The sequence below is a fragment of the Pleurodeles waltl genome, chromosome 1_2 (genome assembly GCF_031143425.1).
Source record: "Pleurodeles waltl isolate 20211129_DDA chromosome 1_2, aPleWal1.hap1.20221129, whole genome shotgun sequence".
Taxonomy (NCBI): Eukaryota; Metazoa; Chordata; class Amphibia; order Caudata; family Salamandridae; genus Pleurodeles; species Pleurodeles waltl.
The window spans coordinates 601,295,764-601,315,722 of NC_090437.1; the positions used below are offsets into that span (position 1 = coordinate 601,295,764).

The following is a 19,959-nucleotide window of genomic DNA, read 5'->3' on the forward strand; positions in this document are numbered from 1 at the left end:
CACAAAAACAAAATTCAAAGGCATTTTCTGCTTCCTATGTGTGCTGCAAAATACAACACAAGTAGAAAGGGGAAATAAAGAGGAGAAATAAATATATTTCTCCTTGTTATGCCCCTTTTTGGATGGCATAGCATTGTGATGCATTCCAAGGTTTAATAGTCTTAGTATATCTTGGAATGTGCCAAAATCCATGGGAGGATGCGTTGGATCACCCATACTCCACCCATGGCATGCCTTGACTTGTCCAGCGTTGTGTTACTCTAGATTTACTAAACCATGCAGAGATATGCAAAGTGGCCTTGCCTACTTTAATAAATTGGACTTAAGGGCTTGCCCTGCCAAGGGAAACACAAGCTCTTAGTAAGTCTGTGTCTAGTCCCATAATATTGTGTGGTAGGGAGGCAGGCTCTTCCTAAGCCTCCAGCTTTTACCCACCCCCCTCATTGGTTTTCTATGAATAGCTAGATCTTGGCTAAATATGTACCACAGTTTGTGTCTGCGCTCAAGTGAGCTTTTGTAACAGGTGGTAAATTGGTGCTACGCTTTCAGTTGTGTTTCTCCATGCAAGCCCCCACCCAAAACATTAGTGAATACATTCACCGACGTTGTGGGAACAAAATATATCCTTTACTCACACATCCATTTGTCCCGTGACTTCCTAACAGTGCCACATATCTTATGACATCACTTCTGTCCGTGTCTTCTCGTCCATGTTGTGCCCTACGACAGTTGTTCTTCCATACACACATGATGATACAAACGTGAAAAAATAGGCCATAAATGTTTTTTTTTAATTCTGTTATTTGAAGTTTCCTATTTCTTACAGAGACGAGTTTTTTCTCAAGAGCGGCTGTTTGAGGCATTTGAACAGTCTTCGCTAGAAAATTATGTTCTGAAGAAGGAAATTAATGATGTGCTTAAGGCTCTGAGGCACTTGAACAAGTCCGAATCCCGGCTGGAAGAAGTGGTGGGAGATCTACAGCGGAGCAATCAAGCCAAAGCGACAGAAATTGAAAATCTAAAGACTCTGCTGGAGAGGTAACCAAATGTACACATTCTTAGCATGGCCAACAACTTTAAATAAACTCCCAGTAGCCTATTTACATGCTATTTTAGTACGGCCAATTTACAAGAAGTTTGGGTTACGGAGTTTGAGCTGTTATTACCTCAGGTAGTGAAAGGCCACCGCTTTTGCATCTTCTCAGCAGTCACGGAAGACATGGTAGAAACGGAGGACGTCGATTGATCATACTTAAGAAAGAACAAATGAGGGTGATTTCCTCTAAGGAGTATTTTAAACAAGGGTTTATCAGAATCACTGCATCTTCCTTACTTTTTTAGTCTACGAAGATCATGTTTCATGGGACTCTTTAAAGAGATTTTGACAGAAAATATGGGCTGTCAAGGCTCTTTGTACCAGCACTTAAGGCTCTTGTGTGTTTAGACAGAATATCAGAACAAAATTATCGAGGCACAAACTATCCTGTCAAGAATATTAAGGGTAAGTTTCTATTGTTAAGCAAAGTTTTACTGTATATACCTTCACATATATTAACCTTGACGATATATATATATCTTCAAGGTACGTAGATGTGGAATTAAAAATAGTAAATCTATACTTACCTACTTGCACTTACCTTCTCAATATTTTGGTCCTTGATATTTTTGACACAATATTCTGTCCACACAATATTTTTGTTTCTGATATTCTGTCAGTGATATTTCTCATGAGCTGCTACCTGACCATAGAAATGGATGAGAGTGTTCAAGAGTGGGGGTAACAATGTTAGTCAACACAAACTTTAGCAGGAAGTTTTCCAGCCTCAACGCCGTTTTACATTTATTCATTTTCAGCATAGGAAAGGGGAGTAGCTATAAAATTGGCAGAGTGCAGAGAAAGGAAAGGGAGAAAAGAAAACACGTTTAAAAGCACAATTGCACTTTAGTGTGACATTTTCAGATGCAAAAAGGTACACATCTACATTTCCAGAAGCAAAAATGTCTATATATGTACGTTTTCCATAGAGTTGGTGACAGTGGGCGGCTTCCAGAAACACTCCTGGGTTTATATGAGAATTCCAAAAAGATGGAACTTTAGAGAGCATGCAGAGATAAACCTAAGTGAGTAATTTTAAATTTTTTGGGGGGATTAGCCAAAAGAGCACCTCTTTCTTAAGTTTTATATGTTTTATTTACTAAAAATTTAATTACATACAACATTTATGACAGAGTTCATATCTACATCATATATAAATAATTAAAAAGCTAGGAAGTACACCTGAGTAATAATCATACGCAATATATATTTTAAAAAAGCATTTCATCACCCAATTCAATTACAGGTCCCCATATCTGTCTCATTTTATGTCACCTGTCCCCACTTTTGAGAGCGAAATCTCCATAGTATAAAAATATATGAAACATGTATATGGAATACCATGTGTCGGTGATGTTTTGCCGCCTAGCAATAATTATGGCAGAGAGCAGTTCTGGGGCAAGTCCCATAAAGATGGGTTTAGATGACGGTGTGAGTTGGTTCCCAATAAAAATGTAAACTTCCAAAATATACATTATGAACATTTCTCAACCCATGGGCTAATTGGAGGATTCCTTATTATACTCTCTGCTAACTCGTCCTCTGATACTGTAACAGCTATCTTCTCAGTCCATTGGTTTGAAGAGTGGCACTAGTGACCTTACATATTGTTTATAAATAAAATATACAGAGAGCGTTCTTATCCTTCAACATACTGTCCAATAATAAACTCAATGACAAGGTTAGGAAATTTGCTAATGCTATTATGTACACCAAGCATGTTTTGTAACCATGTATTTTTTAGAACTATATTGCTAGAATAGCTTTGCTTAAGTGCATGTATCATAGAACTACACTATAGCTGTACCATAGATAGCTACCAGAATCAGAGAAGATTTCAGGTAGATTAGGATTGACCCACAGGGAAGTATAGTGAGTATATCTGGGATCGCTAAAAGCCTGCACAATTTCTACCTGTTTCTCAAAGCTAGAGATGACTGCATTAATTTCCCTAAAGAGACCCCTGGGATAAACAGACAGATGGCCCTAAGGAACTTAGGCAACATATGCATCTTAATTGTGCTGCAGTTGTAAACTAAACTTATTGATGCTACCCCATTTACACAGCTGAATACTCAATTTCAAATCACCCACATGATCCACCCTGGGATTTGTAACAACCTCCAGGTATTTTGTGTTGTAATTTTTTATTGCGTTTAACAGCAGGTAACATACCATGTAAATACAGTATAACACAGCCTCACAGGGCAAGAGAATAATCCATATGAATAAGGCTAGTAAACATCAGTTCGTGCACAATATGATCCAGAAAAGAAACGCATGAGTGTCGCCTGAGGTACAGCTGCAAAAAACATGGCATGTACATCAATATCTGTAGAACCAAACAGCGGTGAGGGGAGAGAGAGAAAAGGAGGTCAAGAGAAAATAATAGTGAATAATAGTGAATAATAGTGATGGGGCGAAAAGCGACAGGTAACGAATCAAGCAATACTAATCAATACTAAGAGAGGGGAGGGGGAAGGAAATGGGAGGTGGAGGGAGGGGGGAAATGGGCGGGGGATGCAAACCTTTCAAAAACATGCTGACAAGAGAGGGGGGAGGAGGGTGAGGGGAAATCGGCCAACAGGCTTGGACAGTATTCCGAAGTGTATCCGCCACACGTGGATCCTACGTCTCTGTGTATTATTTCCTCCCTTATTTAGGACTGAAGTGGGTAAATAGAAATGCATTTGACGCAAGCGGAGTCCGTCTCATAGCGGGAGCTATCGGAGAGTGCATATGTGGGGATAAGGGAAGCTGCTTCATGATAGTCGGGAAATTCAGTAGCAAGGGTTGCGGTGGCAGGTGTGGTAGGAGGGTGGAATGTCCAGGTCTTGCAAGGTTAGCCAGGAGATGGACAGAGAGAAGAGAAGAAGAGAAGGGCTGGGGAAAAGGAAGGGAAGGGATCTGGTGTCGAAGAAAGGAAAAAGAAAAGGGAGAGTATCAAGATAGAAGTAAATAGGCGAGAGGGGAAGGGTAGAGAAGGAGTGAGGGGGGTGAGAGTAACCAAACGACCAAGTGCAGTGGCCCCAAGGCTAGGAGAACAAAGGGAGGGAGGTATGGAAAGAGAGAAGGATGGGGGGATGGGTGGGAAGAGGGGGGAAGAAGGGTGGGATAGAGAGGGGAAGAAGAGGAGAGTAGGAGGTGCATGAGGTCGGCTGGGGGGCAGCAGTAGTGACAACGATACCGGCTAGACGTCAGGAAGGAAGGAAGCCCATACTTGAGCAAAAATAGCAGACTGGCCCTGCAGGTTGTAAATGACTCTGTCATGTGTGGCTATGCTAATCATAGCCACAATCCATTCCTCGGGCGTAGGGGGAGTCGCGGATCTCCAGTGTCGTAAAATACATATTTTCGCAGTTGTCAAGGCTGTATGCAAGAGTCTTTTTTTCGGTCATGATAAAGCCGGGAGGGAGGTCGTGCCATACAGCATGAGTAATAAAGGGGGTTGGAAGCAGCATGAAGTCCGTCAGGGCATGCTCCACCGCCTTCCATAGAGGCTGCACTGACAAACAGCTACTGAGAACATGAAGTAGATTACAGCGCGGCTCTACGCAGCTCCAACACGATGCATGTGGAAGAAAGCCAAGCTTATGTAGCTTCACCCGGTTCCAGTACCAGTCATGGAGTATCTTGATAAGGCAGAACTTTAAGTCAGCCTCGCGTGTCCCTCTGTCCAACGCTTCTACTGTGTCTGCCCAATCCTCCTCTTCAAAAGTCAGCTGGAGGTGGGTTTGCCACTGCAAACGCAGCTCATCCAAGACCGGTCGAGAGAATAGATGGCTGATAAGGACTTCGTACAGGCCAGCCATAACACCCTTATGTTTCCCCCATGTCTTCAGGTAGGCTATTATAGGTGAGGGTTGTAGTCCCCAATGGACAATATCAGGATTTTGACACATATAATGCTGGAATGCTGGAGTTGTAGGTATTTCCACTTCTGTGTAGGATGGAGACGGAATTCCTCCCCCAGACTAGTGAAAGGTTTGAGCCTGTCGGTCTCCAACACCTGATCTAGGCTAGTTATACCGGTGTCCCTCCATTGCGGCCTGTTCAGGGCTATACCCCCTATGTGTATGCTATCATTGTGCCACAAGGGAGCCTGGGAGTGGAGGGAGGGGTGGACCCCTAGGAGTCGGTGGGCCCTCTGCCATGCCACACCCGTTGCCTTCAGAATCGGGTTTGAGTCGCCAGGGGGGACAGAGGTCATGCGGTAAAGTCCATTAAGGTCTCCTCTATGGGAGAGCAACTCCCTCTCCACTGACACCCACTGTGGCGACTCTGCAGGGCTAGACAATGTGGCAGCCAATGGTGACAGATGGAGGGCTAGAGCGTAATGTTCCACCGAGGGGAGTCCCATTCCGCCGTGTGACCTACGTGCTATTAGCTTGGCCGATGCTAGACGGGGGCGTGTGGATCCCCACACAAAGGCCCTGATTGCGGCGTCCACCGACCTCGACGTGGAGAGGGGTATCTGGTGGGGGAGAAGTCCCAGTACATATGTGAAGCGCGGTACCGTGACCATACGCACCGTCTGTAACCTGCCCCACATAGAGAGGCTAAGTTGGGCCCATTTGTCAAAGTCGAGTCTCATACGTGCAATGACAGGATCTAGATTGTTCGCCGTCATTCGTTCCAGGCCACGGTTAACAAGGATCCCCAAGTATTTAAGGCGCTTCGGGGTCCAGCGAAATGGGAAGCCCAGGATCACTGACTTCGTCGTCCCCCGTGACAGAGAGAGGGCTTCGCTCTTGTCTCAGTTTACCCGATATCCCGAGAGAGGGTCAAAGCCGTCTATAATCGCCATAAGGGCAAGCAGTGAGCGGTCCAGGTTAGTTAGAGTGAGTAGGACGTCGTCAGTATACAAGTAGAGTTTAGAGGTGATGCCGCCCGGCAGGGGAATGCCCGCTATCCCAAGGGATCTGTGAATCGCGGCCGCCAGCGGCTTTAGCGCCAGCAGAAACAAAAGAGGGGAAAGAGGACAGCCTTGCCTTGTTCCTCTGCAGATAGGAAAAGGATCCGAGAGGAAGCCTCCACAGTTGACCTGTGCCGTTGGATGGTCGTATAGCTGACGTACCTTGGAAATAAATTGGTCACCCAGGCCGTATTTTGTTGGCGTTGTGAAAAGGTATGGCCATTCTATGCGGTCAAATGCTTTTTTGGCATCGAGGGACAGTGCTAAGGTGGCCTCAGGGGTAGCCCGAACCCACCAAAGGGCGTGGCATGGGGTATGACGATGGTTCCGTGAGCTGCAGCCTCGCACAAAGCTGACCTGCGATTGCTGTATAAGGGACGGTATGACCCTGCGCATACGGGCCGCTAGGACACTGGCCAATATCTTAATATCACCGTTCAAAAGAGATATGGGTCGATAACTTCCGCAAAGCAGAGGGTCTCGTCCTGGGTTAGGTATGACAGCTATTACGGCGGCGTTGGATATCGCACCCACTGAACTAGTCTGACAAGCTTCGTCCAGCACCCATGTAGAACATCAAGCGTTTCCTCCCCCGCCCATTTGTAGAATTCCGCTGGGAATCCATCTTCTCAAGGCGGCTTGTGAGACGAGAGACCGGAGACGACCTGCAGAATTTCCTGATGGGTGATGTCCCCCCCAGCAGTTCTCGGCCTTCATTGGAGAGGGAGGGGAAGGTGCCAGCACTGAGAAAGGCCTCTATCTGGGCAAGAGAGGACTGTGAGTCCGAGGTATAAAGGCGGCGATAGAAGGTTGAAAATTCATCCACTATGTCCTGCGGGTGCATGAGGATCTCCCCTGATTGGGCCTTGATGGCCGGTATAGATAGCGTTGACGCTTTTTGGCGAAGTTGTGCGGCCAATAGACGGCCAGCCTTCTCCCCTTGTTCCATATGCCATCCCTGCAGGCGTTGCAGCGCATATTCAGCCTGGGAGGTAAAGAGTTCATTCAAAGCCATACGGCTCTCTCCAAGTCCCTGCGGGAGGAGAGGGAGGGGCGGGCTGTGTATTGCTGTGTCAGGCGTGTGATGTCGGTTTCTAGGGTTGTTTGCCGTGCTGCCCTGTCTTTATTTGCCAGAGCGCCGTCATGCATCATGTGTCCCCGTATCGTTGCTTTGGCCGCAGCCCAGGTAATCCTCCTGGATGTCACTGACCCAAGATTGTCCCGGACATATGTGGATGTGTGTGCCTGCAGGTGCGCCTTCCCCTGAGGGGTTTGGTAGCGGTGGACAGCGAATCGCCATGGTTTGCGGCCTGGGGACACCATGCTCAGCTGAAGGACTAAGAGAATTGGGGAATAGTCCCACAAGCCCCCACTCAGTATGTGAGAGTCCTGTGCTTGTGCCAGAAGGCTGTGTGAAATGAGAAAGTAGTCCAGTCGGGATTGGGTACCATGGACTGGGGATAAGAAGATATATTCCCTATCGCCCGGGTGTGTCAGTCTCCATAGGTCCACCAGACCGTTGTCATGCATTACGTCAGACAGTAACGCTCTGTCTCCATTATTGATGGTGTCCAGAGGCCCGGTCCTGTCTAATATGGCATCACAGGCCAGATTCCAGTCTCTGCCGATAATGTACCGGGAAGCTCCAATCTCTGTCAAGAGACGATTAATTCAGAGAAAAAATTGTCTTTTGGGACCTATTGGGGCATAGACGCATCCCACACATAACGAGGCGCCTCCTAGCTTCAGTTTGGCAAATATATATTGCCCCTCCGGATCAGCCCATGATTTGGTAACTGTAAAGGGTAGGCTCTTTCGCAGCAAAATCGTAGTCCCACATTTCCGCAGCACACCACTCTGTTCGTCCAGAGGGGGCGTGCTACAGCTGGACAGCAAGGTCCCCACCCAGTTCCTTCGCAGTTTATCAGATTCAAGCCCGGTCAAGTGGGTTTCCTGAAGGAGGACTATATCCACCCGCTTGGTATTGAGGTACGAAAGTATTTTCTTCTGTTTAATGAAATGGGTGAGGCCATTGACGTTCCAAGAGATAACCCGTAACGGGGCAGGCGAGGCATGTGGATGTCCAGTCATGGGGGAAAGCTAGTAGGAGCGGTAGGGCGAAAGGTGTGAAGAGGTGAGGTAGAATTATAGGGGAGAGGGTGAGGGGTGCGGGGCGGGGCGCTGTATAATACAGGACCGAGAGAATTGTGAGTGGAGGAAAAGGGTGTGAAGGAAGGTAAAAGGAGAAAAGGGCGAAATAGAAAGAGACACCAGGGGGAGAAGATAGAAGAGGCGAACAAACGGCAGAGGGCAAGAATATAGAATAAATGTGTGGATGGGGGTAGAGGGAGAAGGAGGCGGGGGGAATTGGAAAGAGAGAGGGTATGAGGGAGGGGTAGGGTGGGGGAGCAGAGCAAGGACAGGCGAAGAAACAGACACACCAGAACAGAACCAGCCCCGATCAGGGGATGGGGGATAGCAAAGAACAAAAAGAAAAGAAAAGTAAGGGAGGAGGATCAAGAAAGGGAAGAATTGAGGAGGAGAAAGGAAAGGAGGGAAGCAGGGGAGCGAGGGAAAAGGGGGGAGGAGGAGAAAAAATTGAGCAAACTAGAGCCCCAGGAAGCCTAAACTTCAATCTGCGGGTCTATACCCCGACCTTACTAGTCTTAGTGCAATGGCAAGGCCGGCGGTGCCACGCCCAGGAATGGGGGTGCAGGGCCACCATTGTCCGTTGGTACTAGCTTCCCAGGGTCCCGGAGCCGGGTTCTCCCCAGGGGGGCATGGCATGATAAAATGTAATTTGATCTGGTGTCCCTTAACAGGGGGGGCAAGGCAGCACAGCATCACACAGCCGGAGAACAAGCCCACCGAGGGAGGGGGGGCCGCAAGACAATAAAAAAGGGGGGGGGGGCGAAGCAGAATGGAAGTAAATATAAGGAAGAGAGGATACAAAGAGCAACGCGAGAATCTCAAAACGGAGATACAACAGTGAAAAACACGCAATCGTCAGTATATTAACAGCTATATTATTAGACCAATTGCAGGGCTACTATGCTTAAGGAGCATTTATTGTCCCAGGTATCATCAGTCCCAACAGGGTATGAGCGATCTTCATGAATCTACTCGACCCCCACTTTATGTGTGTAAGAAAACTTTGCTTGACAAGAATAACAAAGGTATAGCAAAACACCCAACATTGTGCAGGAATGAAAAGAACTATACTCAGCCAGCTGATGGGTCAATGAAGGGTCTGCCGTCCCCAGGCCAAGGAGGGGCCGTGGTCACCAGGCTCTCGGTTCCTGCGATCCAAAAGGATATACCAGGTTCAAGTGGGCTCCGCTAGGGGCTTTAAAGGGGAGCAGGATTTGTCTCTGTCCGCCACCTGCGTGTGAAGCGCCACCGTGTGCAGCACCTGTCCTCTGTCATCGTGGCTGTTGAGGAGTCTCTCCAAGTCCCATCCCCTGGGGCAGGGGAGAGAAGGGTGGTGGCCAGACCCTGACCCTCCTGGGGCAAGGTCGTGGGAGGGAGTGTTCTGATCTACAACTGTTGTGTCTCGGTGTGGAGTCGAGGTGGAAGAGTCCATGACAGACCATCCAAGAAAGAGCGTAGGTCTTCTGGGTCATAGAAGTCTTTGGATGCGCCATTTTTTGTTATCTACATTCTCGCTGGGTCGAACAGGCCGTATTTCACCTCTAGCTGGCGTAGTCAAGGGCGGAGGGCCAGGAATGCCCTTCGTTGGTCACTGGTTTCCTTGGAGAAGTCTGCCGATATTCGAATTGTATGTCCATCCAGCTGGCAAGGACCTTGTGCACATGCTTTCTGTGTAAGTTGGCGGGCTTGTGTATGGTGAAGAAGGCAGGCTATAATTGGTCAGTGCGGACGTCTGTGCTGGATCTCTGGGGGCCCAATCTGTGAGCTCTTTGGAACTCCAAGGGTGGCTCAAAGGTAATACCAGTCAGCCTAGGCAGCGTGTCTTGCAGGAATCTGTGGAGGTCCTCTCCCTCAATGTTTTCAGGAAATCCTATAAAGCGGACATTGTCCCTCCGGCTCCTGTCTTACAAGTCTCTTAGCTTGCTGCGAAGAAAGAGGAGTTCCTGGTCTGTGTCCTGGAAAAAAGAGGCGTGGGCCTCCACTTTTGACACCCATTGTTCCAACCCCAGGACGCAAGTCTGAAAACTTGCAATTTCCATACGGATGGATTTAGTTTCCGCAGTCAATGAAACCATTGCACTATCCATCCCATCCAATCTACGGCCAACTGCCGAAATTTCCTGAAGGATACGATCCATAGTGGATTCCTGGGCTGAGTCCGCCATATCGTGGTGTGTGGCAGATGGCTGTGCTGCCAATGTTGGAGGGGCTCCTTTCGTCTGGAGTAAGGCCTCAGAAAAGAGCACTGCCTCGCCGGCTTGCCCGAGTTCTTGTGGGACGACCGGCTGCCTGGCATCTCTGGCCTCCATCGCAGAGTCTGGAAGCGGCTGCGTCAGGGGTGTGGGGGGACCGGGGGTCTCAGGGGTCCCCTCCCGAAGGTGCAGTTGGTCCCACTCTGTATGGACGGGTAGGTGGGTGGGAGAGGGGGGGATAGGCTGAAGGGCTCCGGATATCACTGTAGCGTAGCCGGTGGATGGCTTAGTCCCAGCGGGGGCCGTGGCGCAGTCCTTGCTCTAGTAATGAAAGGAGGTCGCAGTACGGAGGAAGAAGGTGTCTGTCCGTTGCAATAGCAATGTGACGACAGAGCGCGGTCCGCAGACTCAACATGCAGGGGCAAAGGTGCTCCGCTAGGCAGGGAGCACCGGTTCCTTTATCGTCGTGGCGTGGGTCATCTCCCGAGGGGTCCATGCGACAGGCGGTATACACTCTCCCACCTCACATTGATGCACAGTGGGTCCACCAGGTCTTGCCCAAGGTAACTGAGGAAGGACGAAGTCCAGATGGCAGCCTAATGGGGGTGTTGTTCAAACCGTGGTGATAAACGCTATCTCACGGTCCCCGGTGCTGTGCCCAGCCCCTTTGAGGGCTCCTCCAGGGCTCTCAGTTGTCACAAGTAACGTAACGTGGGGAAGGGCGGGCGTACTAGGTCCAACAGGCATGGCAGGGCATCCAGCAGTGACAAGGAGGCTGACTTGCCCCTCCGTCCTCTGTCATGGTCCCTAGTGGTTCACAGCCCCCCCTCCTTGACAGCAGGAGAAGAGAGCAGATGGACCCCCAATGGGGGAGGAGGGCAGGGTCTCCTAGGGCCCCCGGCACCCAGTGTCCCCCCTGGGAGGGCGACGTCGGGCCCGCCGCAGAAAGCAGGTCCCAGGATATCGCGGTTCCGAGGCTCCGGATTCGTGGAGCCCCAATCCCCCACCGTAGACAGCGCACCAGCAGCATAGTGGAAAGCTGGTCGGCGCGACGGTGGGGGGGGTCGACGAAGATCCGGCACCCAGGAGCGCCCGCTCCGCTTCTGCACCGCCAGGTTGTCCTCGATAGCGCTGGGCTCTGAGAATGCTGAAGGCCGCAGCTCCGGGCTCTTTCCCAGGCCGCTGCGACGTGGCGCTGATTACTCTGGGGCCGTTGGTCCGCAGCGCTCTTGGGAAGCGGCCCCGCTCTCACTGCGCTCTCCGGTCTCCTCTGTGCCCCCGGGAAGAGTTTTCATGCCCCTACAGCTCCCCCATCTCCCGCCTCGCGGAGCACACAGATCAGGTGGCCATCGTTCTCCACGGCCAGACCACGTCCCCCACAATCTCCAGGTTTTATGCAAAGTTGACAATTTTAGGGTCTTGAAAACTTTTTTTTTTTAAAACGCCATTTGTCATTCTATAGACACATAACCAACAAAGCAGCGCCTCAATAAGGTAGAGTACAATCTCATCAGAGCCACTTCTGGGCCATGTATGGGTCAAATTAGAAATGACAGTAGAAAGACACAAGTGCCACATTTTGTTACCATAGTGAAAAACACAAGGCCAACGTATTCAGTTATCTCCACCTTTTCACACTGACACCCTACACAGCTATATTTACCCCTCACTACCTGTGGATTCATCGCCCGAGACTCCTCTCTTTGGTTCCAAAAACATTTGACAGAGCATGCTCCAGGTTTCCAAATCACCTAGAAGTTTGACATGGGACCTGGCACATCTAATTTGAGTTTCTTGTGCTACATCTCTGATTCATAGTCCCTCTGAGGGACCTGTTAGCCCCATCCATGAGATGGCAACTCACCCCACCAACACAAGTAAGTGCCAATAGGGTCTTGAAAACTTTATGACTGATTTAAAATCTGAGTTTTTGTTTCAGTTAACAAACATTCAGAAACAGATCCAAATGAATTGGACTCTTTTTCAAATGCAGATATTACAGAAAAGGGGCCTTTCACTTAGGTTTATCAAAAGAATTATGAAAAATGAAATTTGCAGGTTGACTAATCAGGTTTGTTTGGTGTGATGCAAATCAGCTCCTTTGCAGATTGTCTGGCAGCAGCTTTGTGTCACAAGGTTTGGTTGGGGATCATCGAGAGATTATGCTAAGTTTTGATTACACTGCATTTGAGGCACAATTAAGGGAATGCTGCACTCGTTATTGGTGGAGAAGCTTACCTGTTTGGTGTAAGGTATCTCAGTTTGCTTGAGTATTTGAGGGCAGAAACTTGATCATTCATTTTGTTTGCTTGATTTGATCACAAAATTGTGCAACTGTAAATGAATGAATGTGGCGGAGGTACACAGCCTTTTGGTGTAGTGCAACTCATCTTGCCTGTGGCGTTTGTACCTGAACCTAGATCATACAAAGATAAAAGTTTACATTTTGCTCACACTTGATTTAACCATGACATTGAAGAAATTTGTATGCAAGATGGGATCGTTCAGACGAAATGTTGTACTGCTTGCAGAGGCTTTCTTCCCATGGGATTAAACAGACACAGATGAATCTACATTTTTTCTTGCACTTATTTGTATCACAAAATTGACTGAACCCTAGACCGCCGTGGACTACTGCAGGCACTAGTAGGCCGGTGGAGACCATGTTTCCTTTGGACCTATTATGAGGTTGCACACCACCAGATTTCCCCCGCGGTCGGACCACCACAGAAACCCAGGCAGAAACAAACTGTATAAAAGGAGACACTCACCGTCAGGAAGCCACACTCGTCTGGAGCCGCCATGGAACCAGGACTAGACGTCAACCCACTGCTCCTGCTCGTCCAAAGACAACTGATTCTTCGCCGCCGATGATGACAACAACCGTAAGTACACACAATCACCTGTAGCATTTGTATATTTTCAAATTTTGTACAGTTGCATAACATACCAAAGGGAAGAGGGTACGGGGGCAACAGTCACACGTAACAGTATACTGACACGCAGACTCACATGGAACTACAAAGACACCCACACATACACAGCACACACTCTGCAGCCACCATACATATACCACACATCAAGAACACACATTTATGCATGGCTACACAGCAAAGGCCCAGACTCACAGAAGACCATAAAACATAACAACACGTCACAACAACACCACAAACGCCACATCACAAACACATTGGCAACCTTTCACAACTGACACTAGCCAGGGACACATCACACATGCAACGCAAAGGTCAACCAACAGGAAACAAACACACACAATTACACAATCATACAACTTTCCAATCGACATACACATCACACACATAGTACATCTTACCTATCAAACCATGCACAATATACGCACACTCACACAGTGAGAGCACACAAAGTTACACACCACAACAACAAACACGTCAACACAAACACCACACAATACCATCACAACAACATGTCTGCCACATACACATGCCCATCGCACACCCCATCTAGGGGGGGAAAAGCATTGCATACACCTTCATATACTGCCCACACAATACATGAAACACGAGCACCACACACACACAAATACTTGCATGCAACCAATGTCAGCCATGAACAACTCACACCTAGGTAAGACAATGCAGGACAGAGATGTAACCAGATAACCAACAACTGGTTGGTCAGAATATATATTTAAAATAAATAAGTAGTAGGCCAAAGGCCATAGGCCAGTCCATAGTCCTGAGACTGTGCACCAAAGGCACATAATGGTGTCCCAACTTAACTCCTGACTGGCATGTAACCTCCACAGGTAGTGGCATCAAGGAGGCAGGCAGGCACCTCAGGGAAGATCTGAATGGGGTGGTGGTAAAGGTGGGTTGGGCTTAGGCTTGGGAGGGGAGTTTGGGCTTTGGCTTGGGAGCGAGTGTTCAGGTTTAGGTTTGGGGAAGGTTGGCTGTTCTAGGGGAGGGAGGAGTAGGCTAGGCCTTGGAGGTAGAAGGCATTGCCTTGGGGATGGAAACTGAATGTTTAAGGATGTAACGGGTGGAGTAGGGAAACAGTCAAACTCAGAGAAGAAAGCTTTCTTAGACACATGGGGACGGTTATAACAAAAGGGTTTTGGTGTGGAGGGAGTGTTTGTATGAGGTGATGGTGTGGATGTCTTGGGTGCTTGTTTGTGGGAGGTATGTTTGTAGGTGGTGGGTGTCTGGTGGGTGGGTGAGTGGGGCGTTTATGTGTCTTGGGCTGAGGGAGGGTGGAGGGGGAAGCTGTGGTGGGTGGGTCTGTTGGGGTGGTGACTGCAGGTATGGTGGATGTGCTGCATGTAGGCATATCAGAGGTTGTGGTGTCTACGGTTGTGGTGGCGTGGGTGGATGTCTATGTGTCTGCTGGGGTGCTGTCTGTGGTAGGATGGGTGTGGTGGATGTATCTGTGAATGTTGGTGTGATGTCTGCAGGTGTGGTGTCTATGATGCTGGGGGTGGGGGGGGGTCCGGGCAGGTTGAGACTGTTTCTGTGTGTACCTGTGTATGTTGCTTGCGTGTGTGCCAGTGGTGTGTCTTGTGGTGCTTTGGTTTGTCTGTGGTACCCTTGGCTGTTGAGGTGGATGCTTGCTTGTCTGTTTGTGTGCTTTGGCTGGGTCGGGGAAGAAGGGATTGGGATTGGGAAGAGGAAGGTGGAGGCGGGACGGTAGACAAAGGGTGACTGGCTGCCGTCAATGTGGAAGCCAGAGCCTGAAATTATCTCTGTAGGCCAGCCAGTGCACGGTGAACGCCCTCCAGGAATGCATTACTCTGTTGTATCTAAGTTGCCAGTCCTCGATGGCATTCACAGTGGTCGACTGATCCACAGAGATAGATGTCAGGAGGTTAATAGTCTCCTCACTGAGGGCAGCAGGGCTGACAGGGGCTGGGGCAGAGGTGCAAAGGAGACGCCCACCTTCTTGGGTGAGCGGGCACGGCAAACTGGGTTGGATGCTTCAGGGAGGGCAGTGATTGGAAGGGGGTTGGTGGACAGAGATGGTGCTGGGGTGGTCCCAGATGGGTATGACTCCACCAGAGAGTGTCCACTGGAGGAGGATTAAGAACTGAATCCAGTTTTCCCCGTGGCACTTCCCTTACCCTCCAGGCCACTGGTCCCTCGCTGTTGGTGTTCTCATGACTAGAGGACCCGTGGCCAGCTGCTTCTCCACTCGGCTGTGCTGATGCTGATGCTGGAACACAGAAAGTGAGGTAGGGTCATCAAATTCTTTACATACCAATTACATCACATTGTACACCTCATTTCAATGCCAACATCATGTCACAACAAGAAACAATGTACAACCCTCAATGAAACCTTGTCACACACCAGCTAAGCTACCTATATCACACCTACAATACCAAGATATCAGTATAGCTATCACACCAGTCAGTCTATGACAAGGTAACCTGCCCACATGAGACTAGGTTCCCATCCACAGCATCCTAGTCAACCAACAACCAGGCTATTGGAAATATAGGTAACATACATTTCCACATATCACATACACAAACTTAACACATACTTACATTATGACCTAATGGCATGTATCAGGCAAGGAACCTCATTGTATAGTTAACACAAGACAGAATTTTGCATACAAGCCATACCCGTTTCATGTTACTGAGTACACAACCTTCACAAAGGAAATCTGCAAACATGCAACTACTCTAACTGCCATATCCAAGATTTGATTATGATAGATTCAGAACACGTCACCTACACATGCACCAATTGTGATGTAGGAAAGGATGTTGCATACTTTGTGGACCAAGTCATCTGAGTCATTGTCCTCCTGAAAACAAAGTATAGCACAATTATAAGGGCCTAATTATCTCACAGCGCACCCACACACATTCACAGGTAGTATGACTACTCTTTCAGTACAATTTGCATCTATCATGTGGATGAAGGTGACCTATAGTTCAAGGTTTCTTACTATTATTTCATCAAGAGACCACTGACTAAGGGACAACGGGCCAGATGTAGCAAACGATTGCGACTCGCAAACGGGCCGAATCGCAATTTGCGACAGTGCAAAATCGGAAATGGGATGCAAAAAGCCCATTTCCGACTCGCAAAAAGCGATGGGACCCGTTTGCGAGTCGCATCCGGTGCGACCCCATTTTGCGACCCGCAAATTGCAAGTCGCAACCCATATGCAATTGCAACTCGCAAATTGCGACTAGTCGCAAAAAGCCCAGTTTGCATGTCCCATTTACCACTAACTCAGAGCAGGTGGTAACCATTACCAAAGTATAAAAGGGGACCCAGAAGGCATCTGGGTTACTCAAGATGGCGGAGATATACCTGATAGCAGTGAGGAGGAGAGTCTACGCAGCCCAGCAGAGGAGGAGGAGGGGCCACAGACAGGAGAAGATATATAGAACCAGGCAGACTCTTTTTCAGCAAACTGAAGAGGAAATCTATGACAAATACCGCCTTAGCAGCGCAGCCATTCTAGAATTAATAGATTTACTGAAGCTAGAACACAAGACTCTGCGTGGCTGCGCCATCCCTACGCATGTGCAAGTACTATGCGCACTGCACCTCTTGGCCTCAGGGAGCTATCAGGGGGTCATTGCCGTGGCAGGTGGGGTATCCCAAAGTGCAGTGTCAAGGTTCCTCAGGGCATTCCTAGATGCCTTAGTCAAGCACATGTCTCACTTCATATACTTACCAAGGAATGAGGCAGAAATTAACAGCACCAAGCTGGACTTTTACCACATTGCCCACTTTCCTCATGTCATAGGGTGTGTAGATGGGACACACATTCAAATATGCCCCCCCTGCTAATCTGGAACACATTTTCCGCAACAGGAAGTGTACCCACTCACTCAACATACAGGTTGTTTGTGATGCCCATTATGTCATCACGGACATCGTAGCTAAGTTTCCTGGCAGTACCCATGACTCATACATTTTTAGGCATAGTGGGATACATCAACGCCTGGAACGTGGGGAATTTGGAGACGGTTACCTCCTAGGTAGAGCCACAGACACTTGCAGACATACACACAGGTCACTGTGCACGACTATCTGGACTTCCTAACAGTGTACTTTTGTGCCCAACAGGTGACAGTGCATATGCTCTCAGGCCTTGGATCATGACTCAGTTTTTAACACCCAGAACTGAATCAGAGAGGCAATACAACAGTGCGCATAAGAGGACCAGGAACCTGATCGAGCGCACCTTCGGACTGCTGAAGGCAAGATTCAGATGCCTCCACCGCAGTGGAGGCGCCCTCCAATACACCCCCATTACCGCTTTCAAAATTGTGGTCGCATGCGCCATCCTCCACAACATAGCCACCCGACGTGGGCTACCTCTCACCCCTGCAGACCCAGATCCTGATGATGAAGAGCAAGAACAACCACATCGCCATCATGGGGATAGGAGTCTAGCTAATCAAGGCAGACTGAGACGGGACCACATTGCAACGCAATATTTTGGACGGTACGTGTCAACTCCCACCATACTCACCTATTAACCATTTGTTAAGTGGAACAAAAATAACTGTTTTATTAATGTCATGAAGAAACTATATACAAGTTGAAATTGTCCATGGGCAGGAAAATGCCAACCAGTCATGTGGCACATTAACGCCATGTGCCACATTAATCTGTCCTGGCTGTTATCTATGATCTCCTGCCTCCTCCCAGGTGTATTTGTTAACTTCCTGGCTGTGATGTCATCATCATGTGCCAGGAAGTGTTTCCAGAGTGTTCTGGTATGCTTTCTGGAGTGTTCTGCTGCACCTGCAAGCAATTTTGAAGGTAATCGCAATTTGCGACACCCACTCGCTAATTGCGAGTTCGTTTTTTGCACACTCGCAAACAGCGACCTGGCAAACTGCGGACTCGCACACAGCGTTGCGAGTCCGGCTGCGAGTCGCAAAATCGGATCGCTTTTTTTTCTGACATTCCAATTTGCGACTCGCATTTTGCGCGTTGCATCAACTCGCAAAATGCGAGTCGCAATTTTTATTTTTGCTACATCTGGCCCAACATCACTATCCACACATCGGAAATGAATCACCGTACAAATGTTGAGAGACATACACCACATCTGAGCCTACCATGAGAAGGACATACACCTTGATACAAGCCAAATGCCTGACTACACATACCATTCCACTCACATATGCATGTGAAGTTCCACAGCTGCGCCTCAATGTAGTCAGTGCAAACCATAGGTTTCCATACAACAAGGACTCAAAACATCCAAAATAGCACTACAAATTATGTTTAATACTTATTTCATTGTGGATTGAAGACTGAACCTTACAATATACAGATTTTGTTGGCGAAAACCAGTTGAGATTGTAACTGTGTCCAGGATGTCTTGGCCTATTTATCATGCCGACAACAGAATAGCGATGGAAATAGTTGTGTAGCCATTTCACACTGACAGAACATGAACATGGTACTAATATTTATAGCTCTGACATCAATGTATGTGATCCAATAGGAGTCTAGCAATACCTCCATGGTTACCCACATGTAGTATGTCGACTCAGTTGACACATTACAAAGGCCTATGTACATTCCTCACTTAGCAAGGGGGTACACCTTGTAACAGGTCTGAATAAAATTTGCAAGTCTGGCTTGTGAAATGTTAGATGGACATCACAGCCTCACATGATGCTGTCACTCACCAGAACCCTAATGAAATGTAGGAATTGATTTAAGTTCTCAGACTGTATGTTGCACATTGACATGGATCAAGGAACATTGGAATGGACAGAGGGCAAATATCTGGACAACTTACCATCATGATATTGGGAGTATTGGCCTGTTGGTGGGAAGGAACAACCAGCAGGGTATGAACAGCTGTGTAGTGGTACACATATGACACAGTCACATGTGCATCATCATATGTTTCTGTACAGAGGAGAAAACATATGTGAGTGATATCTCACTATACACAATAGAATATGCACACCTGTGTACCAATTTTGGGGACTGTACATCTATGTGTCCCTTGGAGATATTTGACCCTTTGTACTTACCACATTGTCAGAGCTTAGAATCATTCACATCATGTACTAAACTGGTAAAGGGATGAAAATGTGTTAAGTCTCTACTTACCCCCTTGTGGCTGCTGTGATGCCCTCAAATGCCCATCCAACTCTGGGTAGGCCACCCCCAATATGCGGGCCATTAGTGGGGTCAAGGTCTGACGTGAACCCCTTCCTCCTTGGGGTCCTTCCAGCTTGGCCTCTGCGGTCTTCCGGGCCCAAGGTCCCAGGTCCTCCCACCGCTTCTTACAGTGGAACCTCCGCCGCCTGTGGACCCCCAGGGTCTGCACTTTCTTGGAGATGGCACTCCAAATCCCCTTTATCTGATGGGCGTTGACCTGCATGGATGACACAGACAAGATTGTCATGTCTGCATCCACTATACCAAAACAAGCAGGGTGAAAATACAAGTTAGTGCAAGTAGGCCATACACAGACTGCCTACAACATCCCCTTCAATGAGGAATGACCATTTGCAGTTAATCCTTGTGTTATTTTGAGACAGGCATACAACATGCATATCCAGCACCAAATGTCAGTTTGTAACATCTGACCAGACCAAAAGCATAACTCTAAACATAATTTATTTG

The 19,959-nt window shown here is 48.2% G+C and overlaps 1 protein-coding gene across 3 annotated transcripts in view; it reads left to right on the plus strand.

Annotated features, from left to right (window-relative positions):
* Positions 1-19,959, plus strand: part of LOC138301878 (hyaluronan-mediated motility receptor-like) — a 182,133-nt gene that overhangs the window by 25,068 nt on the left and 137,106 nt on the right. For all 3 annotated transcript variants that reach the window (XM_069242368.1, XM_069242372.1, XM_069242364.1), the window contains exon 4: positions 827-1,038. In XM_069242368.1, the coding sequence (XP_069098469.1) occupies positions 827-1,038 (212 nt within the window). The remainder of the gene's footprint in view (positions 1-826; positions 1,039-19,959) is intronic.